The sequence below is a fragment of the Siniperca chuatsi genome, linkage group LG9, assembly GCF_020085105.1.
Source record: "Siniperca chuatsi isolate FFG_IHB_CAS linkage group LG9, ASM2008510v1, whole genome shotgun sequence".
Classification (NCBI taxonomy): Eukaryota; Metazoa; Chordata; class Actinopteri; order Centrarchiformes; family Sinipercidae; genus Siniperca; species Siniperca chuatsi.
In genome coordinates, this window is record NC_058050.1 from 12788775 (window position 1) to 12812720 (window position 23946).

Here is a 23946-nt window from a genome sequence, read left to right on the forward strand (position 1 = left end):
GGGAGGAGGATTCAAGGCACATTAAAGCTGGAAAAGAAACACCAAAGAAGGAGGAAGCCTGTAGCAGAAAGGCGAGGACGTCACATAAAGGATAATCAGACATGAGAAAGCCCCATGCAGGAACAGATATAATTAGTTTACGAGGGAACAGTAGGCAGATGTCGGCATCTGGGTCCTCTCAGTAGACAAAAGGGTGCAGTTCAATACTCGTCATCTCTGCATCTCCCGGCGCGGCTCAGATTGGCCAAAAGAATTGCACCGTCAAGGAGATAAACTCAGGACTATGGACAGGAATAAAAGCCTTATCTCCAAATTCTATAAAGGCTACCAATAATGATATGCTTCAACAATGGCAGGCACAGAGACAATATTCATTTTCAATTCAATGTGATACTCCCATAAATAACAGAGATGAAAAGAAGAGGCTGGACAGCTCAGTTAGCTTACAGTAAGTCTCCACATAAACAGGAGAACAGCAAGTTAAAGTTTTATTTGGAGGGAGTCATTCAGCTTTCAAGACACGTTAAACACAAATTCAACATTCTCGAGACCAGTTCCAAGTGTTTCCTTACCATAACCTTGAGTTTAAATAACGATGATGATGCTGCCAAAATGCTTTTGTTAATCTATCAGTGACAGTGGTTATTATTTTATTTAAGGGGGTGGTTCTCAGGTTTTCATCACATTTATATGTTATAGCTCTGCCTTAAAGATGCTTTAACACTGGCAGTCAGTCAAGTAAGGTCGGGTTGTTACGGGACATTGACTGCCCTCATAATGTTAGTGTGACCGGACCCTGGGATCCAGCCTGTCACCACAATCACCATGTCGCCTGACTTGAAGAATCCTCTTGCTTTCCCTGAGGAGGTGGATGGAGAGAAACACAGGAGGGTGTGTGAGTAAGACAGTATCATAGCATGCAAATAAACAGGCTAATGGCGGCATACAAACAGACAAACAGCTCACATACACGCACACTGACCTATATCCATGCCGAAGTTGACCCTGTTGTCGACATCATCGGCCCAGACGGGAGCAGGCAGAGGGTGGAAGAGGACAGGAAACACTCCTCTTAACAGCTGAGACTGACGGGCCACCTGAGAGTGAGGACAGAGACAGTGAAGGCTCAGCAATAATTTCAGGGTTCTGTTACACTACAGTGAATCTTTATCTGTGTTAAATAACTACAAATTGTTGGCTAAATTTTATATATTTTTTAAACTGCTTGTGGTTGGGCCTATATGGCCATAAATGTCTGTCAGTTCATTCATCCATTCAAGACTTTGATGCCCACAATGACCCCCTGACCTATGTAATGCAGTGTTTGCCAAACATTTTGGTTTGTGACTCCATAAAATAAATATAGTAATGTCTCATCACAGGTTATGTGGTCAAAGGGGATACACCATCTGATCTTAATGACCTCATGACCTTTCCTCTAGTTTCACCCTCAGGACAAGGACAGAATTGCTAAAATAACAGCATGAATTAATCTGTTTCATTATGTAGAAAGCTTAAAATGTTTACACTGAAAACATTATGTAGAGTCTAACTACTCAATTAAGTTATGTTTATTATGGTTAAGGTTAATTGACATTATTTTAGAAATGTTTTAGTAATGCTTTTGCTTTGTTTTATTTAAAAAAACAGGTCCATACTCTGGGTCTGGCTTCAGTTTTTCATATATATCATATAAATATTGTGCAAACCTTTTCTTATAAGTAACTATAAGATTCCTGTGAGAGCAGGCTCCTGATTCCTAGCAATTTTAAAAATGTGTGGATTTCTGGAAATATAAAGGTGTTTTGGACCAAAGTGGGCACTAAACGCCTTTTTTAAATCCATTTCTATCAAATCTATCATTGAAACACCTTCAGCAGTTGAATGTAAATGTTATAATTGATAGCGTTGTCTCTATTATTATTTATGTGTCTCGTGTAGCCATTACTGTTTTTGTTTTATTTCTAATGTAAATGTTTTAATTAATATCTTTGCATTTTTTGCCTAACTTGCTGGAAATGCTGTATTTTATCACATGACTACTTCTTATCAAACTTATTATTTGTATATCACCGTCAACAGGGCACTCCTGCAAAAGAGAGCTTGCTCTATGTGAGTTTCTCCTGTATAAATAAAGGTTTTGACATTCAACATTCAAAAGTTATGGGTGTTGTCATAAGGAGGTTCTCAGGGTCAACCCTGCAAGCAGCCATCCACTGTGCTGAATGCGTCCGCTCCAGGTCCAGATGTGCTGCTCTGAATCTGACCCTGACCTCTGACCTCCATGTTGAGCTTATTGCATGAGGAGGGGGGTCTTATGTGGATTAACGCTACATGACAACTTATACATTTATGTAGAATTAATCATGATCTACTTTAAACCAGTTTGTGCAACATTTTGCCTCTGACTACATGCTTTAAAACAACTGTCCCTGAACAAAGAGCTCTGTAGAAGGCTCCATAAAACAGAAATACACTCCAGTAAAATATCATACATAGTCAGTGAGACCAATCTGACATCTTTAGTGCTGTCACTATTTACAACAACAGACAGTGAGAGTAAATACTGACTGTATCACACATTGCTCAGTTTTGAAAAGTATGAGTCATTAACAATTAAGTCATGTTTCAGAGAAGACAGACACTGCTGGTTCATAGAGGCAGACTGTACCTGAGGGCTTCTGGTGATGGCGATAATAGGACAGCGAGGGCGGTACCTGGACAGGAGATGTGCCGCCCTGGAGAGACGAAGAGGAAAGACGGATGGTGAGAAGGAGGGAAAATACATTATCACTGTTGGCACATATGAACAGCTTTTCCGTGTACAGAAAAAGCACCATAAAGTTTCTTAGTAAAGTGTCATTCCAGCCGCCAGAACAGCTTCAGTGCTCCTTGGCATAGATTCTACAAATCTCTGATCTCTACTGAAGGGATATTCCCTCATTTACTGTGTGAAGATGGTGGTGGAGCCTAACAACAACATATGTCTTTCCCACAGATCTAAATGCAGATGTCACTTTAGTCACTGCTCCTATTGAAACAGTAGTCGGTTGAGCAGTTTTTGTGACTGAAGCTTCTGCCAGTCAAATAATGAAAGTCTCAAAGTCACTTTTTGTGACTGAAACATCTCAACAACTATTGGATGGATTGCCATGACATTTAGTGCCCAGAGGGTGAATCTTAATGACTTCGGTGATCCTCTGACTTTTCCTCTAGCGCCACCATCAGGTCAAACTTATTATTTGTCCAATAATTTGCTTTATGACCAAATTTCTGCAAAACTAATGACATTCCCATTAGCCTCAGCTGTGCCTTTTGTGCTAATTGGCAAATGTTAGCATGCTAACACGCTAAACTAAGATGTTCAACATGGTAAACATTGTACCTGTTAAACATCAGCATTTTAGCTTTGTCATTGTGAGCATCTTAGCATGCCTACAGTAGCATTTAGCTCACAGCAGTGCTGTGAGTGAGTACAGCCTCACAGAGCTGATAGCATCGCTGTAGACTATTTCTTGTCTTCTAGCAATCTTGAATCAAAATCAAGGTCAACTGTGTCTGCTCAACCTTTTTATACGTCATAGAGCATGATAGGATGGAATCATTTGCATTTGTTATGTTTCTTCACTCAGATATTGAGTTTTTTCCTTTAATTTGTCACCCTCTGTATGTGGTGCCTGTATGTATATAGAAATGTGGTGATTTAAAAATATGCATTTACATGTGTATTATATCTGTGTGTGTGTGCATGTGTGCGGAGAAGAGAAATCTTTATTTTGCCAGTTAGGGGAGTAAGTTTACACAATAAATGTGATAGTCAACATAAAACTCTACCCTAAGGATGCGAAAGCAGGGAACAATACTGCAATATTCAATCTGTAGCTTTGCTCTGGGATAAAAAAAATAACATCTGCTGCTCCAACCTTTAAAGAGCTCTTATGTCTGTCCAGGGGGAAGAAAAGAAAGTCAAAAACTGTGAATGATATATTTACTTATGTCTAACTCTTCCACAAATTAGTCTATGAGTCTCCAGTATGTGCACGCTTTTGGGTGTATGTACCAGCCCAGTATCCTGTTACGAATGACTCATACTGGATGACTCGTACAATTTGCGTCCAATGCCACCATTTAAATTAAATGTAAAGAGGTGGAAGGTTAGGGTGACTAGGCGTATAGAGTGTCTGAGTTTCATGCAGGAGAATGGAGTTTGCGTCCTGCTGCAGACCTTCAATTCACATTCACCTTTTTTATTAACAGTAATCACAATCTTTCCCTAACCTTACAGGAATAGGTTGACATTTTGGGAAATACGCTAAATTGCTTTTTATTATATTATTATATTACTCTCATTTCTGTATGATAAATATAAAGCTACAGCCAGCAGCCAGTTTATCTTAGCACAGGAAACAGGTGGAAACAGCTAGCCTGTCTGAAGGTCATTTTTACACTTTGGTTTTTGTACGAATTAAACAAATGAGATACAATGTGTTAATTACTGAGATTTAGAGGTGCTGGTATACAGGTTTTGTTACTTTTGGACAGTCTTTTGGCTAAGCTAAGCTAACCGGCTACTGGCTGTACTTACTATTTACTGTTCACATATGAGAGTGGTATCAGTCTTCTCATCTAACTCTCAGCAAGAAAGTGAATAAGTGTATTTCCTAAAATGTCAAATTATTATTATTATTATTATTATTATTATTATTATTATTATTATTATTATTATTATTACCATGCATTCTTGTCTGGTGACAGGTTTGGTATACACACCTGCCACTGGTGGTGAGGACTATGATGGCCCCAGCACAGCATTTGAAGGAGGACTCTACAGCTCCGATGGCTGTGACCTCTGTGGGGTCAGAGGAGAGAGGAGTGAGGCGACGCAACTCTTCAAACAGCTGCTGGTGGAAAATGGCCGCCTCTGCCTCCCTGCAGATCTGAGATACAAAGACAGAGGAGTGAGGGCGTGGGGGAAACAGAGGAGGAGTGGGTTATCAGCGGGCACTAAGTCAGATGTAACAGAGTGGACATTGTGCACACGCAGAAACACACACACCGAGTGCATCATTGCGACTGCCTCCACAGGAAACAGTCCCTTGGCGGTCTCCCCAGATAACATTACACAGTCGGCTCCATCCAGCACGGCGTTGGCGACGTCACTGCCCTCCGCTCTGGTTGGCCGTGGGTGGGCCACCATGCTCTCCAGCATCTGCAAACACACGTGCACACACAATACATTAGCTTCACATTAGTCTTCTAACCACAACCAAAATGTCATAAGTGCCTCATAAGGTACTGTACAGGGATTCGATCAATTAATCCATAAAAATAAGCCACTCTGTATGTCCACTTTTGTCCTAGATGAGAAAGTAATGTCAGGCATACAGGCTTTAGGCGGTGAATGAAGAGAGGAGCTAATGGCTGTGTGGATGGATGGACAGTAGTGGAGGAGAAACGAGAGCTCATTTAGACTAAGGCAGGCGATTATGACTTTGCAAGATCATTATTGGCATGCTGGAGACTCGTTATTATGAGTCAATAAGTTGGAAAATGAGATAGCTCGCAGCATTACCTGAGAGACTGCATTGTAGTAGTTAAGAAGCTGCTGCTAATGCCGATTAGTGTACGTGTGTGTGGGAGTTGTTTGTGGGCTCGGGTCTCGAGTAGCAAACCTACTATAACGCTGTCATTCTGAGTCTGGAGCTGTAGCATAACAAGATATAGCACTGTGACTCAACATGGCTGCAGGAGTGTGTGTGTTTGTGCGTGTGTGGGAGAGGGGTGTGAAAGAGAGGACGTGTGTGTCTTTGAGGATTAATTTATTGGACATGGGAGTGTGTGTTTGTGTGAGTACATTATGTAGGAGTGCAAGGTTAATGTGTGCCTGTTAGGTTTTAATGTTAGTTTACTTGGACCCATTTGACATTTGATTGGTAGTAACTGTAGTTAGCATCTAAATCTGCATATTTTATCACTTCTGCATGCTTTTCTGTGTGTGTGGGTTTGTGTATGTGCTCGTCCCTGACCTGTGTGGCACAGATGACGGGCTTGCCAGCAGAGTTGCAGCGTCCTATCATCATCTTCTGGGCAATGAAGACTTTTTCTGCCGGGATCTCGATCCCCAGGTCGCCCCTGGCAACCATCACGCCATCGCTCTCAGCCAGGATCTCCTCAAAACTGACAGAGAGATTAGGGAGGGAGGATTGAGAGTTTGGGATAAAAAAGAGGGAGTTGGAAAAGAAGACAAAATGAGAAGTGAGCAGGGGCATGGAAGCAGAGCATTGTTCAGGTCTTGACCTGCAAAAACAGGATTTTGCTCACTGCTTCTGGATCTTGAAAACATATTAAGGATAGTGTTGCATTGTCATCTAAATCCTACATCATGTGGATGAAATCCAAATTCTATGTGAGCAACGAGGAACAGCAGGGACATGCGATTAAGCCGCAGGAGATGTAAAACGGGGCTCTTCACGACAAATATTGATACACAGCATCATAATTGTGTAAAATTGAATCTTTATGATCCGATCAAAAAAATAAACATTTTAATTAGCACCAAACACTGTCAACAGCAAGTGAGCAATAGGAGAGAGCAAGAGATAAGTAATGGACATGAGAGAGCTGTGACATAAATTATGTCAGATCTATTAAGTGGCAGCTATAACTCACACAGACAGCCACACAGATCGCTTATCATAGATGTGTAAAATCCAGAGCTGACATACGTCATCACTGACAGCTGGCTGTCCACAGGAGCGGTGAATTTATAAGCCCTGTCACAGTTTCATTATGAAATTCTCACTGCCTCCAGCTAATATATCGTTCAAAATAACTGTGCCTTAATGGTTTCATTTATAGTATTTTCCTTGACTCACTTCTGAACCCCTTGCCGGCTTTCCACCTTGCTGATCACTTTGATATGTCGTCCGTGTGCCCCCAGAACTCGCCGCACATCTCTGACATCCTGGGCAGAGCGGATGAAGCTGGCGAACACCATGTCCACGCCCTGGGCCACCCCAAACCTCAGGTCAGCCTCGTCTTGCTCGCTGACGGCCTGCAGGCCGATCAGGTCACAGCCGGGGAGGTTAACGCCTTTACGACTGCACAGCACCCCACCAGCCTCCACCTCCGTATCCACCCAGTTGGAGCCTGCAGAGGAGGAGGAGTTGAGGAGGTCAATTTAATTATCCTCAGAGTTGTGAAAACCCTGAATTGAGGATAGCCAAAACTACATTTCTTGGTAAAGATTGCGTTGATACAGGAGTCTTAACTCTAGTGGATCTCTTCGGAGGAGATAGGAGGAAAACATTTACTAAAGTAGAAGAAAAGTTTTGTCTTGCAGGAAACAATGCAGAAATATCTAAACTATAAAAGCCTACATTGTATATATTAGGCGACCCACTAATTATAGACTGTAGAGCCTCAGATATGACCCAGACTACATTACCACTATACTGGGGGGAAGCAGATTTTCCTGGGGAACCATCTTTTTGTGAATAGGTTATTCAGTTAAGCAAGGCTGCCTCATTCAGATTGAGAGATAGGTCCAATGGTCTTTTGTACATTAATGCTATGAACTGATGTATTAGTGCAACAAAATAGAACATAGGACAAGTAGGACTTTGTATAGACATTTAGTATAGACTAAATGAGAAGTAGTATATAATAATGGCAGACAGGAATCTTAATATTTGTGTATGCAGGTCTGTAGGCACACGTGCATGTATATGTGTATACATATATATGTATCTGTGTGTGTACTGTATGTACATGTATGTATGTGGGTATGTGTATTTGAACGCAGATGTATATATATATGCTTTTATATTTGTCTTTTTTTACTTTCTTGTTTTCTTTTATTCTATATATTTTTGTTTTCTCTATGATTTGCTTATGAGAGATTTTGTTGTATGCATTTATATTGCAAAATTACTAAAATATATATCATAAAACGAGAAAATAAGAGGCAAAGAAGTAGCATTTCAATGCAGATGTGCAGCAGCAGCAATACAGGCATGTTGTCACATTACTACTTTGCTAGCACTCTGGGTTTGTTAAAGTCAACTTATGTGTATTACCTGTTTCCAGTACTTTGAGTCCAATGAGGCCGTCATCTATGTAGATCTTGCCTCCTTTCTTGATGACTTTGGGCAGGCTGGGATAGTCCACCCAGATAATCTTCCCGTCTGTCTTGTCTTTGTCACTCTCTGCTGTTACCACACGGACATGACTGCCCTTTTCCAGCTCCACCTCCTCCTCCACTTTCTATATAAAGACACACATGCACACACACACACTCAAACACAAAATTGAAAGAAAGTAATGCTGCCTTTAAGTAAACACCATTATCACCTCTTTATTATCAACACATTTTTAAAAGCAAGGTGCACTTGAGGGACAACTAATGACTTAATAAATAATTTTGTAAGCTAAGTAATGTGTTAAATAACATTTTTATGTCAAACACAGGCGTTATCACATATGTGTCATCACTAGTTGTTTCAAAGAAATCATCTCTGTAGGTGAAACCTGTGGTGCAAGTGCGTTTCTTCCAAGTATTGTTTTAAGTTACTGTGCTTGCAGGAATGTGTCTACACACAGACACACATACTGTTTACCATGAGCATAAAAACCAACAAACTCAGAAATGTGTTAAGCTGTGATTCATGCTCTGCTATTATTGTCTAATAGCATGTAAGAATTACAGTATGGCTACCCTCCAAGTTCTGATGTTGTCATCTATATTATGTTGCTGTACCGCTATGTAGAATCTTCCTCTGTTTGCTGTTGCAAAACCACAACCTGCGCAGTGCTGAAACCTGCTTGATCCAAATCCACACGCTGTCTAAACCTGCAAGTGTTTGATTTAATGGTATGCTGAGCTTCAGCAAGCCCGTGTGTTTTATGATGCTTGTGGCTAAATAGTTCTGGTAATTCACATAAGAGGTTTTAAATGCCAGTGATGATGAAAACGTGACATGAATTCAAATGTACGGGGTGACAATTGTCCCACAAATATGTCCACTGCTCTCTACCAATTATTTGTCGATGAGCTGTTGTTGTCTAACTTTTGGGTTAAAAAACGACTGCTTATGTGTATTTGATTTTTTATGATTTTGTTTTAGAGTATATGTCATCCTTCCTTTCATTGACATTCTTCCTGTAAATGTAAAATATCATCTGCTAAAACATGCAAGAAATGAAATGGCATCACCATTTATGATATGTAAGAATGAGGAATTAGAATTAGTTGGTTAAGAATATAATATAAAGATAATATATAACGTATAAACAACATACAATTATGTATAACACGTGTTCATCGTCCATTCAAGCTACTACACAGACTTCAGAAGAGACACAACAAGCAAGAATCAGTGTGCAGCTCACACAACATGCAGAGCATTTTCTAAGCTAATCAAGGCATGAAGAGGCTTCCAACAGCTTGGAGTTATTTCTTCAGCAAAGCAGACAGCATGCAACAGCAACACAAAGAACAACACAATAAGGTGATGATGATGATGATGATGAAAAAGCAAAAGAGGACACACAACCAGATGCCAAAAAAAAGTAGGTAGCAACCTGTGAAAAATGATACAAAACAGTCAACATATTTTCAGCACCTCTTACACCTGACTGCATGTGATTAGGTTCAGACTGCTTGATAGATGAAGCATAACATGTTTACCCCTTTCACTAATCCAGTGCGGATCTCTGGACCCTTCGTATCCAAGGCAATGGCAACCGGCCGATAATACAAGGGGTCAGAGGTTATCGTCTCCACTGCCTCTCGAATGTTTTTGATGGTTTCACCATGGTACTGACAGACAGAGAATCAATACATGACTGCCGGAAAGACCAAAACATGTGCGTTTAAGTACTGTAATTGTAAGAGACGGTACACAGAGAAACACATGTACTACACATACTTCATGTGAGCCATGAGAGAAATTTAGACGAGCAATATTCAGCCCTGCCTTGACCATCTCTTGGAGTTTGGGGACCGATCGGGATGCAGGACCTGAAAGGAACAGAAGTAAGAAAAAGAATGTTTAACATTAAAATTGAGCTGAAACAATAAGTTGATTGACAGAAGAGTGTTTAATAATTTTTCAGGCAAAAATGACCAAAAATCACTGATTCCAGCTTCTTAAATGTGTTTTCTGTGATAGTAAACTGAGTACCTTTGGGTTTTTGGCATGTTAGTAAGACAAAATAAGCTATTTGAATATGTCAACTTGTGTTCTGGAAAATTATGATGGGCTTTTTTTCCCCCTACTTCCTGATATTTTATTGGCCAAGAAAATAACTGGCAGATTAATAAATGATGAAAATGATTGTTAGTTAGTCGGCATTGAAAATGAACTACAGTATGCTGGTCTCTCCACCTGTTGCTTCATCACTTTGTACACAAGCCCTTCAGTGAGCAGTAAAGAAACCCCTGTCTATGAGAGGAATCAAAGGCAGGTATCTATCTGGAACGTCAGAGCTCTGGAAGAACTAAGAAGCAATTTGTATATTGTATTTCCTTCTAATTATTTTCTTTTTTTTCTGGGCAGAAGAAGAGTGGAGAGAGCTCCACAGTGCCACAGCCAAGAACCAAACCCTGCCAGCACACTGAAGGCCACCCAGCACCCAGGAGCTGGCTGTCTGACAGACTGCCAGCGATGACATACGACAGTTGCCAGAAAACAAACTTGAAACTGAGACTCACTGTCTGCCACCGGTTGTCACACTCACCGATGGTGCAGATTATGCTGGTGTTGCGTGCTGTGATTGGCTCCTGGTCGATGTCCAGCAGACAGAGATGCTCCAGGAAGGTGTCAGCCATGCTGGCGTCCAGCTGCTGGCGCTGAATGAAAGAGTCCGGCTGTGTCATCGCCTCGGAGTAGCGCCTGATGCGAGCTGTAGTGACAGAGAAATGTTGTCAGCAGGGTGAAATCAGTCATGATAAGTCTACTGCCAACTCCACCTGCGAATACAAATGAACTAAACACCTCAAACAGAAAAAAGTGTGTAACTTTGTTAATGATGAACAAGAACAACAACCCTTCTAGTTTGTGTTAAGAGTGAAGAGCAGAGAGAAAAATGACACCACAAATTTTTTATGTAGAGTCAGAGCAGAGGACACTTCTAGAGTATGCATATATTGACCTGACATTAACTACAGCGTGGAGGGGTCATGAAGATGCACATGCTGACATTCAGCTGTCATACCAAGCAGTAATATGAAAACAAAATACTGTAGTTCAGCAGATCTTCTTTGACAAGCAACAAAAACAGGAATGGCTGATATTAATGCCATATAGTGGAAATAAAAAGGGATGACATTTGAAACAAATGAAAATACAAAGTTTTCTCCACACCAGCAATCCATAAAGAAGGCTGTATTTCAGACACCTGGATGAAGGCAAGGTCTTTTTTTAAACATAAAATATTATCTCCCTCTTTACTGAAGAAAGAATTAAAGTAAACTGAGATCTCTTGCATTCTCAGAAGAGACACTCAAACTGAAAGGAGACTGATTTGGTTGCATTTTTGTTGCTGTCCAGTCTGTCAGTGTAGGAGCTACATTCTTCTCCATCCTGAAAGTGCAATCCTGAACAAATCCTTCATGAGCAAATAACACATGAATAGTGAGAGTGTGAAAACTAAAATTATCATTGAAAAACAACAGCAGTTCTAGTATGATGCTAATTTTTAAGTTTGTCAAATGTGCATGAATTGATTTTTAGCTCAACAAGCTGTAACACAACATTGGCATTTTATTTGCATAATGAAGACGTTTTGGCTAATGTGTTAGCAAACCTATTACACGTCCAACAGACACCGAGCAACATTAGCATTTATTTAGAGTCGTGTTTCTGGCAACCTGATGAATCTAAGTCCAATATTCACTCTCCTTTTAGCTCTGGTTTGGTCTTGGCTAGCTTCTCAGGGAAATATCTGGCTTTTAGCCGCTAAATGCTCCTCTATGTTCCCTTGTTAACTTTGTCTCTCTGCCCACTACCTGTCGAGCACCAAACAGCAGTCGGTTTATTGGAGCTTCTCCACTGAGAACAGCTGCCTGCTGCTGCTGGAAATGAAGCTATGAGAGCAGTGAGAGTGAACAAAAACATTAAAGTTGTGGGTTGTTAAACCAAAACAATGAGTTGAAAGACGTTATAAAGCTGCGCAGCATTGAAGGAAACTGCAGAGTCAGGTGATAATTATCTGTGGTGTCATCACTACTAACAACTTTCACATTATACAGTCATTTGAAGCAGTGTTCCTATAAAAATATTGATCAGAGTAACTTTAAAATAAAATTGTTCAGTTATCTGATAGTGTAGATAATTTTCTAATAACTACTAATAAGTCATCTACAATCAATCCAACTACAATCAAACCCCACTTCAACTATTTCTGTACAAACAAACACGTCTCAGCTCACATTTCACCTCTTGAAATCTTACTACTCAAACTGGGATGATACCAGTATGCAATGCCTTTCAACACCCTATCCCAGTGACACCACTACTGCTGCATAAAACCTGAGCAGAGCTGATGTGTCTTTCATGCAAAACATTGTGGTACCTGGCGGAGGGCTTGGAGCTAGTACAATGGCATCCATTTTAAAGGATGTCACAGTCAGTCAAGCCTACAATTTCTGCCACCACAGGCGAGGAGAGAGTAAAGACCAGAGGGGAGGAGGACGAGAGGAGAGCCTGACGGACAAGGTCGCTGCTAACGGCACAACAGGAGTGAAGAGATGAGGATGAAGGAGAGAGGGGGGAGGGGAGGAAGACTTGACGGTGAGGTGAAGAGAGGAGGAATCTGACTATTTCTATTGAGAAAAACTTTTTGTTGTTAATTTGTTATTTCTGCATTGCCTGTTACACAGCTTGTTAACCAATGTATTTTAATAAGTGTCATGTTTTAAATGTGTGCAATAAATGAAAGCTCTCTGTGGTGAATTGACATGCAGAAACACAGGAGCTTGAAGTCTGCAGAGGAAACTCCCTGATGAAAATGGTGACTTGAGGTTTTGCAGGAACATGCACCGCTCCTCCATCCTGTGGATTCGGTAGCTGTCAGTGCATTCTCTCTCTTTCTCTTTGTGTCTTTTTCTCTCCACCTCCCTGTGACCCAGTTCTGCCGCACCGCTGCACACATCATTACGTGCCCCACTGAGATCCTCCTCTGACACATCCCAGAGTGTACACATGGAAACACACACACACACACACACACGTACATACAAGCAGGTACCTGTTACTGGAAAGCTGACTATAAATAAAGCAGGTCAAAGACAGTTGCAAAGTAATGCACAGCTTTTTTGACGGATAAGAGACGTCCACCAGGTGACGGGTGTGACCTGTTTGCAGAGGGTCACGTTCCTGCATGACAGCAGGTCAGCGTGCATGTGTGCAATCGATCGAGTAGATGTTTGTCCAACTATGACTGAAATAATGTTCAAAAGCATATGACAAACAACACATCATGGGACCGACAGCTTAAAAAGGGGAAAGTGAGTCATGTATATGATGGAATAATTTCATGCTGCATAATCACAGATATTGGAAAATGACAAATTATTGGCCACTAGACTAACATACACCGAATTAACTGCACACAATTTAACAATTAATCAAATCACTAAAAAGTCAGCTTTGCATTTTTAATCATGCTGAAGTTGTATGATCATGTATATAACTTGTTATAAGTGTGCAGCCACAATACAAAAAAAAATCATTGGTCCACTTAGGACGGTGTAGTCCCTCATTCGTCCAGGAGTGTTCTATCGTAGAAAAGGTTTCAGTCGTAGTCACCTGGACACTGTTTTCAGAATCAAGACGTTTCGGCTCCCATCCGGAAGTCATTCTCAAAGTCATTGAGAATGACTTCCGGATGGGAGCCGAAACATCTTGATTCTGAAAACAGTGTCCAGATGACTACGACTGAAACATTGGTCCACTTACCCATTTTGACAAAACCATGAATTTTTTACAAGATCCAAGTCCACTGCAACAGTTCCTCCTCCTCTCTTTGTTTATTTTAGCGGATTTTACTCTCTAAATTTCCTCCTCTGCCTTTATCCTGTCTGTTTGTGCTCAGGTCGTGCACTCGTCATTCTCCAAGACTAGTGTCACCTGGACAAGCCTAGTTCAGTGACTTTCCTTCACGTTTACCCTCTGACCCCTCTGCTGCCCTCTCATCTCTCCTCCCACTCACACCATTTGGAGTGAGTCCACTTCTTGCAACAGACAGACGATTTTGGATGAATTAGCATAGGTGGCTCAGCCTGACTGAGCCAAGATGATGATAAAAATGGAAAAACTGTATGTCAATAGCCCAGTGATGACACTAAACTATCAGGGTGAACTACAGTGCAAAGTGATACTTTTTGCTGCATCGCTCCAGATTATGTAATACTAACCCTGAGTTTGACACACTATTAACCCACACGATAGCTTCTCAAAGGTGAGGATTTGTTGCTTTTCTCTATTTTATTTTGTTGTAAAACTTTGGGTTTTGGGCTGTCGGCCAGACAAAACAAGACATTTGAAGACAATGTCACCTTGGGCTCTGAGAAAATGTGACATTTTTTCACTATTTTTTATCCTTTTTTAGACTTAAGGATTTATCAATTAGTTGTAAAAAAACAATTCAACAAATAAATTAATAATGAAAAATATTGTTGCAGCCCAGGATGTATAAGCTGAACTAGATGAGTTGATTTAGTGACTCATATCGCTACTTCTGAACTGTCCAAAAGAGTGCGACCAAATTAGCTGATGACAGTGTCACCCATAGTGGGGTTCAGGGACCAGAGGACACTGTGGGAATTTTCGGGGGGGTTCCCCCAAACAATATTTTATTTTACCATTACTTCACTGTTCACATTTGTCATTCTCAACCCTGCTGCTTTTATTAATTGTTAACACGTTGTTAGCTAATGCATTGTAAATCAGTTAAAAGCCTTAAGAATAAAAACTTTTGGGTTGCCAGCGAAAACACTCTCGGCTGTTGAGTCATTAATAAAGAGTCTTACTGTCTAATAGTCCAAAAGCAAAAGTAAATAAATCAACTTTAATTATAAACAAGTCAGTAATAAATGGTTCAAAGTCAGCAGTTATAAATGTTAATACGTTATTAATAAGATGGCCATGCTTCCAAAAGGTCAGAGGTCAAATTCACATGATGAACTAAAGAGCTAAAATGACAAAGAAAGTGTCATAATTTTGGAGAATAAACACCAGCCGCAACCTGGCAACCCAAAAGCAGTTTTTATTAATATCTTGTAACTGATCTATAAAGTATTAGTCAATTATTTATTAACCATTAATTATAAGCTATTAGTTACAGCTTATAAACCCTTTTGAAAGGGTGACTTATTAGAAAGTAGGATATATTATCAAAAGGAGTTTATTGCAGATTTAGCTTGAGGTTCTTGATGTCAGAGAGTTTCTGAACCTTTGAAAAAGTCTGTATCTTGACTAATTAGCTGTCTTCCACAAACCACGCCATGTTAGAGAACTGTGGACTATAGAGGCTGATGTTATATAAGTATGAGACTTTGACAAATGAGGTGACACATAGAGATGATGAGTCTTCCGCACAGTGACACAGTTCACTCAAAGTTTCTTATTGGTCTCTAGAAATGCATGGAGCTGCATTCTGCAGAGTTGTATCTATGCACAGTCGCGCATGAACCCAGGCTGAAACAGGGTGTAAATCGTTAGCCAAAGGACAAACAGACCTTTGTTCCTGAGTGGACCAGAGAAGATTTACCCTGCAGCCCTCTGCTCTGTGTAGCACACACCTTGTATGATATAATAGCACTGCCAGACAATTACCAGACTGGAGTAAAGGTCGGTTTTACGCATGGAGACCAAAGTGCAACAGTTGGATATGATATCCAACTTAAATATGCAACACTTCAAATAAGAAAATAATAGAATACAGGGGCCAAGTAGCAGTATTATTATCAAAACTAACAGCGAGCACTTGATCTTAACCTGGGAGTCTGTTGCCTGTTTGGGGAGAAAATAAAGTATTTTTTATCGGGCTCGTCAGCAAACAATTGAAAGTAGAGTGATCAATATCTGGCAAAGCGACAGAATTATACAGCAGGAAAGATTTTCAGCTGAAAAACAAACAACAAATAACAAAAAACGATATAACAAAAACAGCAGGGTGAAGACAGAGGTAGGCTATTGGTACGTTTCATACAGCCCTTACACACAGCACACAGTCACAGTATGAAGTAAGGTTTTAAAGTTTAGATGTTTAGAAAGGAAATGACAAACCTGTTGGATGCATGAAGCAGACTGAATGGTGAGGAGGGGACAAGCGCGACAAATGTAAATGAATGGGTTGGTATGAGTTTTAGCGCCATCTGGTGGACAGCAGTGTTAGGCCTAATATTGCTTTTGCAAGATATGCAACAATGAAGACAACAGGAGGAGGAAATTATTCTTTATTCATCAGCATTATGAATTCTTGAGTACCATCCGAAATCTGGTTGTTATGTTTGGTAGATGAACACAGGCTGAACTGTGTGATTAAACTGGTTAAATGTTGATAGCACGACTCTCTTCTCTGTGTTTGTGTGTCAGAGCTTCCTGAAAGTGATCCTTGGCGGAGTCTCAGGCTGGAGGATGAGGGTGCATGTGGTTTTGATGTCTTCCGAGGACGACACGCTGAGATGGAAGCTCAGCAGGATCTAGACAGAGAGGGAGGAGAGAGATGAAGGGAGGATGAAGGGAGGCAGGGGGGAGGAGGTGATGGAGGTGTGAAGACAGAGTGGAAGAGAAGGAGCAGAGCAATGTAGAGAAGGATCACAGTTATGCTGCACTCAGCAGTGGTGGAAAGTAACTAAGTACATTTACTTAAGTACTGTAATTAGGTACAGTCTGGGGTTTATGCTACCTGATACTTCCACTATAATTCACAGTGAAATATTATACTTTTTATTCCACTACATTTATTTCACAGCTGTAGTTCCCAGTCTTTTTGGCATGTGACCCCTTTACAATAAAGCTGTGTCTAGTTGAGGCTCTTTGTCACATTTCAGATGTCTATGAGTTGTTAGCAGTTCCACCAAAAAGAGATTATCCCTCTAAACTTCTCACATGGTTTCATTTAAAAGACTGTTTGAGGCCCACAAAAAAGCAAATATTACTGAAAAGTCTTAAAAATGTATACAAATTTCAGTATTAGTAGATTTATCTTGTGACTCTTTGGAGGGGGCCTGAGGTTGGTAACCACTGGATTAAACTACATAACTGTATGTATATAAAGTAGTTAAAATGAGCTCCACCTCAACCAGCTACAACAGTGAAATGCTGCTGCATTGAGGCATCAGTATTAATAATGTAAAGAGTCACAAGGGCTTCTTTTCTGCAAAACAAGTACTTTTACTTTAATACTTTAAGTCACGTTTACGGATCTGAGTACTTCTTCCAGCACTGCTCAGCAGACACTAGTTAAGCTTCTCAAATCTTCTGTCTGTCGTTCCCTCCTTAACACCAGCCTCTTGCATCACATCCTTTCTCTCTGACCTCTATCCTCATCCTCCTTCTCATGTGTGCCATCACTCACATGCATGAGCAAGAGCAGCATCTCGTTCTCAGCGATCCTCCTCCCGACACACTGCCTCGCCCCGAACCCAAACGCGAGGGAGCGAAACCCTGCCCCCTCTCCTCTTTGGCCTTCCTCTCTGCTGCCCCACCGGCCGGGTTCAAAGCGCTGTGGATCCTCAAACACCTTTGCACTCCTTCCCAGAGGGTAAAGACAGACCTGGACCATCGTCTGAGGGCAGAGTTGATGGTGGTAAAACACACTGAAGTCAGCTGTACCACTGAATGTACCTGAATGTGGTTGTGTGTGCAGATATGAGTATATACTCACCCCAGCAGGTACGTGGTAATTCTGAAGAACAATATCTTTGATCGGATACCTCTGCACTGTTGTTCCCACCGGATACAACCTGCCACAACCCAAAACAACACCAAAAACACACACAAATGTACACACACAAACAGATTCATGTTTTCTAGATGTTACCTTTGTCTTCTGACTCACTCTCAATACAAACTCAGGATTACTGGTAATCAATTCTAATTTCAGGTATTTGCGGGATGCTCCTGTTGTTGTCTTGTAATGGAAACAGACTCTTAGACAGCTGTTCCTAAGCTTAGATCATTGATCTGAAGGAGAAATTTGTTTTTTCTCACATCCATCACCTCAGATAAAGCTTGTTTCCATGGCACAGGAATAGGTTTTGCTTCATGTTAAAGGAGAGTTGCATGCAGTGTAGTTTGCAGATCCTCGGGTGCCACAAATGCCCTTCGTCACAATGTGTCAGCAGGTTGTTAGTAATCTGTTTAATTGCAAATTTGTTTGGGGATTTGCACCACTAAAGCAAAATATCAGCTGAAACCTGCATTACTGCGTAATCTTTTGGCCCTGCCTTGTTGAAGTGTCAAAATGTACTTTTAAAATCTTAATTACTTTAAGCATGAAAGTTCATTCTTGAATTTGGAAATAGTTGTTTGAAAAAAAAAACTCCCATTCATGGTCCACTTACACACTTTTCCCGGGGCTTTCAACTGTATCACACAGTCTTCATCAGCTGATGGAGTCTGATCAGTTGTCATGGAGATGGCTCTGTTGATGTGGGAGCTCAGTAGGTTGTCATGATGCCATCCATAGCACTTCTTGTCTGGACAAGACAAAGGTAACCTAACAACTACTGAGCTCACGTCTACAGATCTTTAGGACAAATGAGTAAACTGCCAAGACCAAGCAATATAGTTGAAAGCCCTGAAAAAGTCAGTAAGAGGACCTTGAGTTGGAATTGTTTTGTCAAACTACTGTTTCTAAGGCCAAGAATGAACTTTCGTGCTTAACTTTTAGATAAGAGGTCCTAAAAGTGCTATGGAAACAAATCATACTGAGCTCACATGTCAAGAGATCCGTCTCCATGACAACTGAGCAACCTCCATCCACTGATGAAGACGGTTCAAAGCTCAAAAAAAAAAGACATTTTTTATTATTCCTAAATAGTTATGTCTAATTAAATTACCACATAGTGAAACAGATTCTCAGGCATTCTATCAATGCATGTACGCACACACACATACATACTGGTCGGTTTCTGGGATATAATGAAGGTGCCATCTACATTGTGTTGCGCTACTTGATAGGAACTTGGAGGAAACAGGGTACATACACAATGCAGAGATGGTGCAAAGTGGGTGTGTGTAGGTAAAGACAGATAAAAAATTCCCAGGGGCCAACAAATAGGTTAATCAGGTCATTCACAGATGAATGTGTCTTGAGCATTATGCACCTGAGAATCTCCTTGATCGTGCCTTTCAGTAGTGGCACCCCTTGCAGGGCTTTCTGAGGGTCACCACCAGCCTGTGCACATGACGCCCTCACCTGCTGCCTCACCCTCTCCTGTACCTCCGGGTTACGGCCTAGCTCAAACAGAGCAAACTGCAGGGGCACCGCTGTCTGCAGAGAGGATGGGATGAGAGGTGACATGGAATCAGTTAGGCCGAGGTATACAAAAGTAGGCCAAAGAAGACAAAAACACAAACACACACACCGTGTCGACCCCTCCAGCCATCAGCTCAGTGATGTTGGCTTTGATGAGGTCCAAAGATAGCTGTCCTTTCTCCATGAGTTGGCCCAGAACTCCGGTGTACCGACCTCCAGCTGCTCCAGCATCAGCGCCTTGACCCTGGAAGGATGACATGCGCTGGTACCCCCTCTGGATCCTCGCCTCCGCTGGAAGAAGACCAGGACAGGGTGACAGAGTCAGGTAAGATGGGAGCAGTGAAGGGGAAAACTGAAATAGATTGAAGAGAGTTAGATAAAGAAATTATCAATTTTTCCGTGACTTAAGTGTCCAATGAATGCTTGTAGCTCTTCCTACCGTGGCTGAAGATGTGGTCCCATGCACTGGCGTGCTGGGTCCACAGGGGAGCGCCGATGCGGAGCAGCAGGCGAGGGGGCAGGTAGAGGAGAGGAGGGGTGGTTGCCAGCATCCGCTCCACGGCCCAGATGAACTTCTGGGACTCCAGGGAGGGAGATGAGGAGAAGAGGCCAATACGCTCCCCGTAGATCACATGGCAACTGGCTACAGGGGGGGAGGAAAGGAGGCAGGCTGAGAGATTACTGACGTGTTTCAAGGTGAGCAAACAAACACTCAGAAAATTAAAAAATGACGAGGCTAACACACTGAAACACAGTTTTTGAAAATGTTTTAAACTAATAAAAGCTTTACTGAATGATGATCTTCTGGTTTTTAAAGTAGATTATAAAACGTCCTGACTCATATTTTCATGTTTTAAATTTAAGCTTTGAAGGATTACCTGCCGAAAAAATCCAAAAAGAGAAAATATTCTGTGTTTTTAAAATCCAGCTCCATACAGAGAGAGAATATTTTGTTTTCTGAGGGCATACGTTGTCTCAGAGAAACTGTCTCTCCTCCACCAAACATCCGTCACCTATCAGACATGCTTGTGCTATATTAACTACACATCACTGACTGGATTAGAGTTTCGTGCCAGGCTATTCCTACCACGGCTTAGCACCTGGCTTCGTGTGCTGCGGTCCATTAAGAGCAAACCAGCACGACTCAAAGTCATCAACTCTCCCCCCCTTCACTCTCGCTCACACACACAGATGCATACAGCACACTGTGTCACATAAGCATTCACACTTGTGAATGTGGCATGTTGCAGATAGACACATGAAAGGAGCAGACCTGGTGAAAGAATGCTGCAGCTTTGATCATCTTTGTTGGTGTTTCTATTTTCAAGGCTGCATGTTCTCTTTGACCTCCTACATCTATAATATGTTAACGGCAGATACACCTCGGGATAAAATTAGGTTTAGTTTTCATACGAGGTGAGAATATTTTAAATCGAAAGCAGAAAGAGCAGAAGCAGTGAGATATTAGCAGGGGGAACGGTGATGTTCCTGCAGATTGTATAATTCCTCTGACGTGAGACACTGTCACAGCCTACGTCAGCATTTGTGACTCAACCCAAAGAGCTGACATTAATCCATACCCTCCCCTCCCCCCGGACTTTAAGGTCGATCATTGCTGGATGAAAAGGAGACATGACAGTTCCCCATCAGAACCCCATCTTTTTACACCTCTCTACACTTTTTCACTTTTCCTGGATAGAAAAAGAGCCAGAATTTTGTGGCCTCTGTGTAAATAAAACAGGAATTCATGTATACTTCAACTGTGCAATCACACAAAGAAACCACAGGTCACATCACTGGGAATGATGACCGCCGACCTTCCAGTGCGAAGCGGAAGAGGTCAGGACTGGGATCCATGGTCAGACTGCGTTTCCCCTCCTCGCCTCTTCCCTCCTTCTCCACTCTTGCCCGCAGCATTTGACAGAAATCCCTTGCCACCTCATCAAGGAGGGGGAGAAAGCGCTTTACAGCCGCACTCATCATCACCTCCTTGTTGAGCAGTAGACGGTCAGCTCGCCATTCCTCACCGTTCCTGTGGAGAGAAGATTTGGAGCGAGGAATTAAAGTCGACCTATTTTAATTCTGCTCAGTCATTGTGAAGCAAAGAAACTGGGTTGGAAAGAAAAGTGGAATACCTTTCTCATGCAGATGTGCTGTTCCTTTACTTAACTATTCGTAAAGTAGAGGTAAAGTCTATTTCCCTATTTGTGTTTCCCCTTACCTACCTGAACCCTAACAAAGCCCTAAGTGCAAATAAGTCTCTTCTGTGATACTTAACCTCTACCCAACTTTACCTTTACCCATCCAGTTATTTCTGTGACATTTAGCCATAATCTAACCTAAGGTCATGGATGGATTATGAGACGATGGGCCCAGAAATGTAAAAGCCAGCTCCCCACTCCTAAATGTGAGCAAGACACCCAGACTGAAAGAGACACAAAACGACACAAACAACACATCTGTATTATTTGCAGTTGTTTTGCGTCTCTCTGTGGTCATTTTGTGTCTCTTTGTGGTTGTTTTGTGTCTCTTAGTGGTTGTTTTGTGTCTCTTTGTGGTTGTTTTGTGTCTCTTTGTGGTTGTTTTATGTCTTTTTGTGGTTGTTTTGTGTCTCTTGGTAGACATTTTGCAGGGGATGCCCATGTTGAAAGCAAATAATTGATTATCAAATGTTCTCAAAAAGGGGCACTCCACCAATGTCACACATAAAGGCCAGTTCACTTGTCATGATGAGAGCTGCTTAGCCTCTGAAAACAGTTGTTTTGTCTTCTGCAGACAAAATAACCCTGATGAGATCGTCAAGCCTGCTTTACTAAAAGGGGGAGTGGAGTTTGAAAGATGTTAGCATTTACCAGGCAGGGAGGGTCCAAAGAAATTATGTTATTATTTGAATTATGGGAAGTGTAGGATCCAATGTTTTTGCAGCTTGACCTATATTAGGGACTATAAGTCGGGATATCTCTTCCTCTGCTGCTCTATTATTTTTTTTAATCTCTTCTAAATCTTTTTATGTCTCCCAACTTTATGGAAGTGTGATACTAAAGAGCTTGAATACTCTTTTAAATAAACTATGTGTAGGATTTGAACATTTCCGACTTTGGCACCCTCCCAGTGATAGAATACAGCAATGCATGCCATCCCCCACTCTGAAGAATGGGCAGAAAGCAACACAGGCTACACCAATTTTTTACTGGAATTGGCTGATTTTTCTACAAACAAAAACCATCTGAATAATTTGAAAGATGCTACAATCACATTAATATTCTACATATAAAAGCTACAGCAACAGGAGTATAGCTTCTTTCCACAAGTGATTGAATGACCCCAAAAAATGAGCAAGATGAGGATGGCACAAGTGATTACATGCACACACACACACACACTAATTGTTTCCATCACTTAAGGGGACATTGCAGTGTTACATTCATACAGTCATTCCCTGCAGACTTGTCCTAACCTTAATCATAACCACTACATGCCTTTCCCTAACTATAAATCAAGTCTTATCCCTCAGATTTAATGATTTACACAGTGTGACTGCTGAAACAGATTTACAGTGTATCACCACAACATGAGTAATACACATGCATATACACAGTGTGGTACTGACTTGAGGAAGACTCCCTTGCTGTGCTGGCGAATCTCTCGGTGTGTTGCCCAAGGCTGTAGGGTCATCCGTCGGGGGTGCAGGCCCTCTGAGCGAAACAGCTCGGCGACATCAGACGGCAACATGATGTTCACACTGCTTTGGGTGCCCAAGTGCTCCCTTCACACACACATACACACACACACACACAGAGAAAGGCTATGGTGTAAACTTTTATACACTACTGCTACATAAACACTTTTTCTCCTTATTCTACCATCAATGTCACACTTGAGGTTATCAACTACTCCCAACATGCACCTTGTAGCTCTCAAATCTTTTTTTTAAACATTTAGGCTTATGACATCATCCCTCTATCTTCCTGCTACCTGTAGATGGGGCCGAGGGCGTTGAAAGTCCTCTCCATGTGCTTGTGGAGCTGCTGGAAACGATCTTCTCTCCAGAATTTCACCAAGTTGACCCAGCCGCTCCTCCCTGTGTGAGGGATTTCCTCAAAGCTCCGCACCTGTCCACCCACACCCCTATTTCTAACTCCTGTACTCTCAGCTCCTTTCCTCCCACCTAACTTTCCATCTACCACCGTCCCTGCTGCAGTCATACAAAGAGCTCTTTGCGGTGCGACACCACAAAGCAGATCCCTGGACCCACAGGTGACCTGTGCCCTGAAACACACAGTCACTCGGACGTACATGCTCCTCATGGTCCAAACAAGACGTGTCTGTCGGTCTCATCCAGAGCTGTGACACCCCTTGTTGTCGTCGTCGTCGTCTCTGCAGGACTGATCATTTCCCTCCTCTCTCCTCAACCTCATATCCTTGAATGTGCTCTTTCACTCTGATGAACTGATA

The 23946-nt window shown here is 41.6% G+C and overlaps 2 protein-coding genes across 4 annotated transcripts; both read right to left on the reverse strand.

Moving 5' to 3' along the window:
• Positions 1-438: 438 nt before the first annotated feature.
• Positions 439-16345, reverse strand: pklr (pyruvate kinase L/R). 2 transcript variants are annotated; one of them, XM_044207997.1, is made up of 12 exons: positions 16293-16345; positions 10741-10905; positions 9930-10021; positions 9689-9820; positions 8079-8265; positions 6876-7149; positions 6027-6177; positions 5057-5209; positions 4771-4937; positions 2672-2738; positions 983-1097; positions 439-859 (listed from the first exon to the last, which is right to left on the reverse strand). In XM_044207997.1, exons 1-12 carry the CDS (start codon positions 16303-16305, stop codon positions 753-755), a joined length of 1623 nt encoding a protein of 540 aa, XP_044063932.1. In that variant the 5' UTR covers positions 16306-16345; the 3' UTR covers positions 439-752. The 2 variants fall into 2 exon arrangements, with proteins under 2 accessions (XP_044063932.1, XP_044063933.1); XM_044207998.1 differs by lacking the exon at positions 16293-16345 and adding an exon at positions 13962-14217.
• Positions 16346-16448: 103 nt separating this feature from the next.
• Positions 16449-23910, reverse strand: LOC122881607 (cytochrome P450 11B, mitochondrial). Of its 2 annotated transcripts, none has more exons than XM_044207996.1 (9): positions 23467-23910; positions 23102-23257; positions 21519-21523; positions 19931-20134; positions 19601-19782; positions 19340-19506; positions 17896-17974; positions 17587-17796; positions 16449-16708 (listed from the first exon to the last, which is right to left on the reverse strand). In XM_044207996.1, exons 1-9 carry the CDS (start codon positions 23796-23798, stop codon positions 16598-16600), a joined length of 1446 nt encoding a protein of 481 aa, XP_044063931.1. In that variant the 5' UTR covers positions 23799-23910; the 3' UTR covers positions 16449-16597. The 2 variants fall into 2 exon arrangements, with proteins under 2 accessions (XP_044063931.1, XP_044063930.1); XM_044207995.1 differs by having other exon boundaries at positions 21309-21523; positions 23467-23908.
• Positions 23911-23946: the final 36 nt, after the last annotated feature.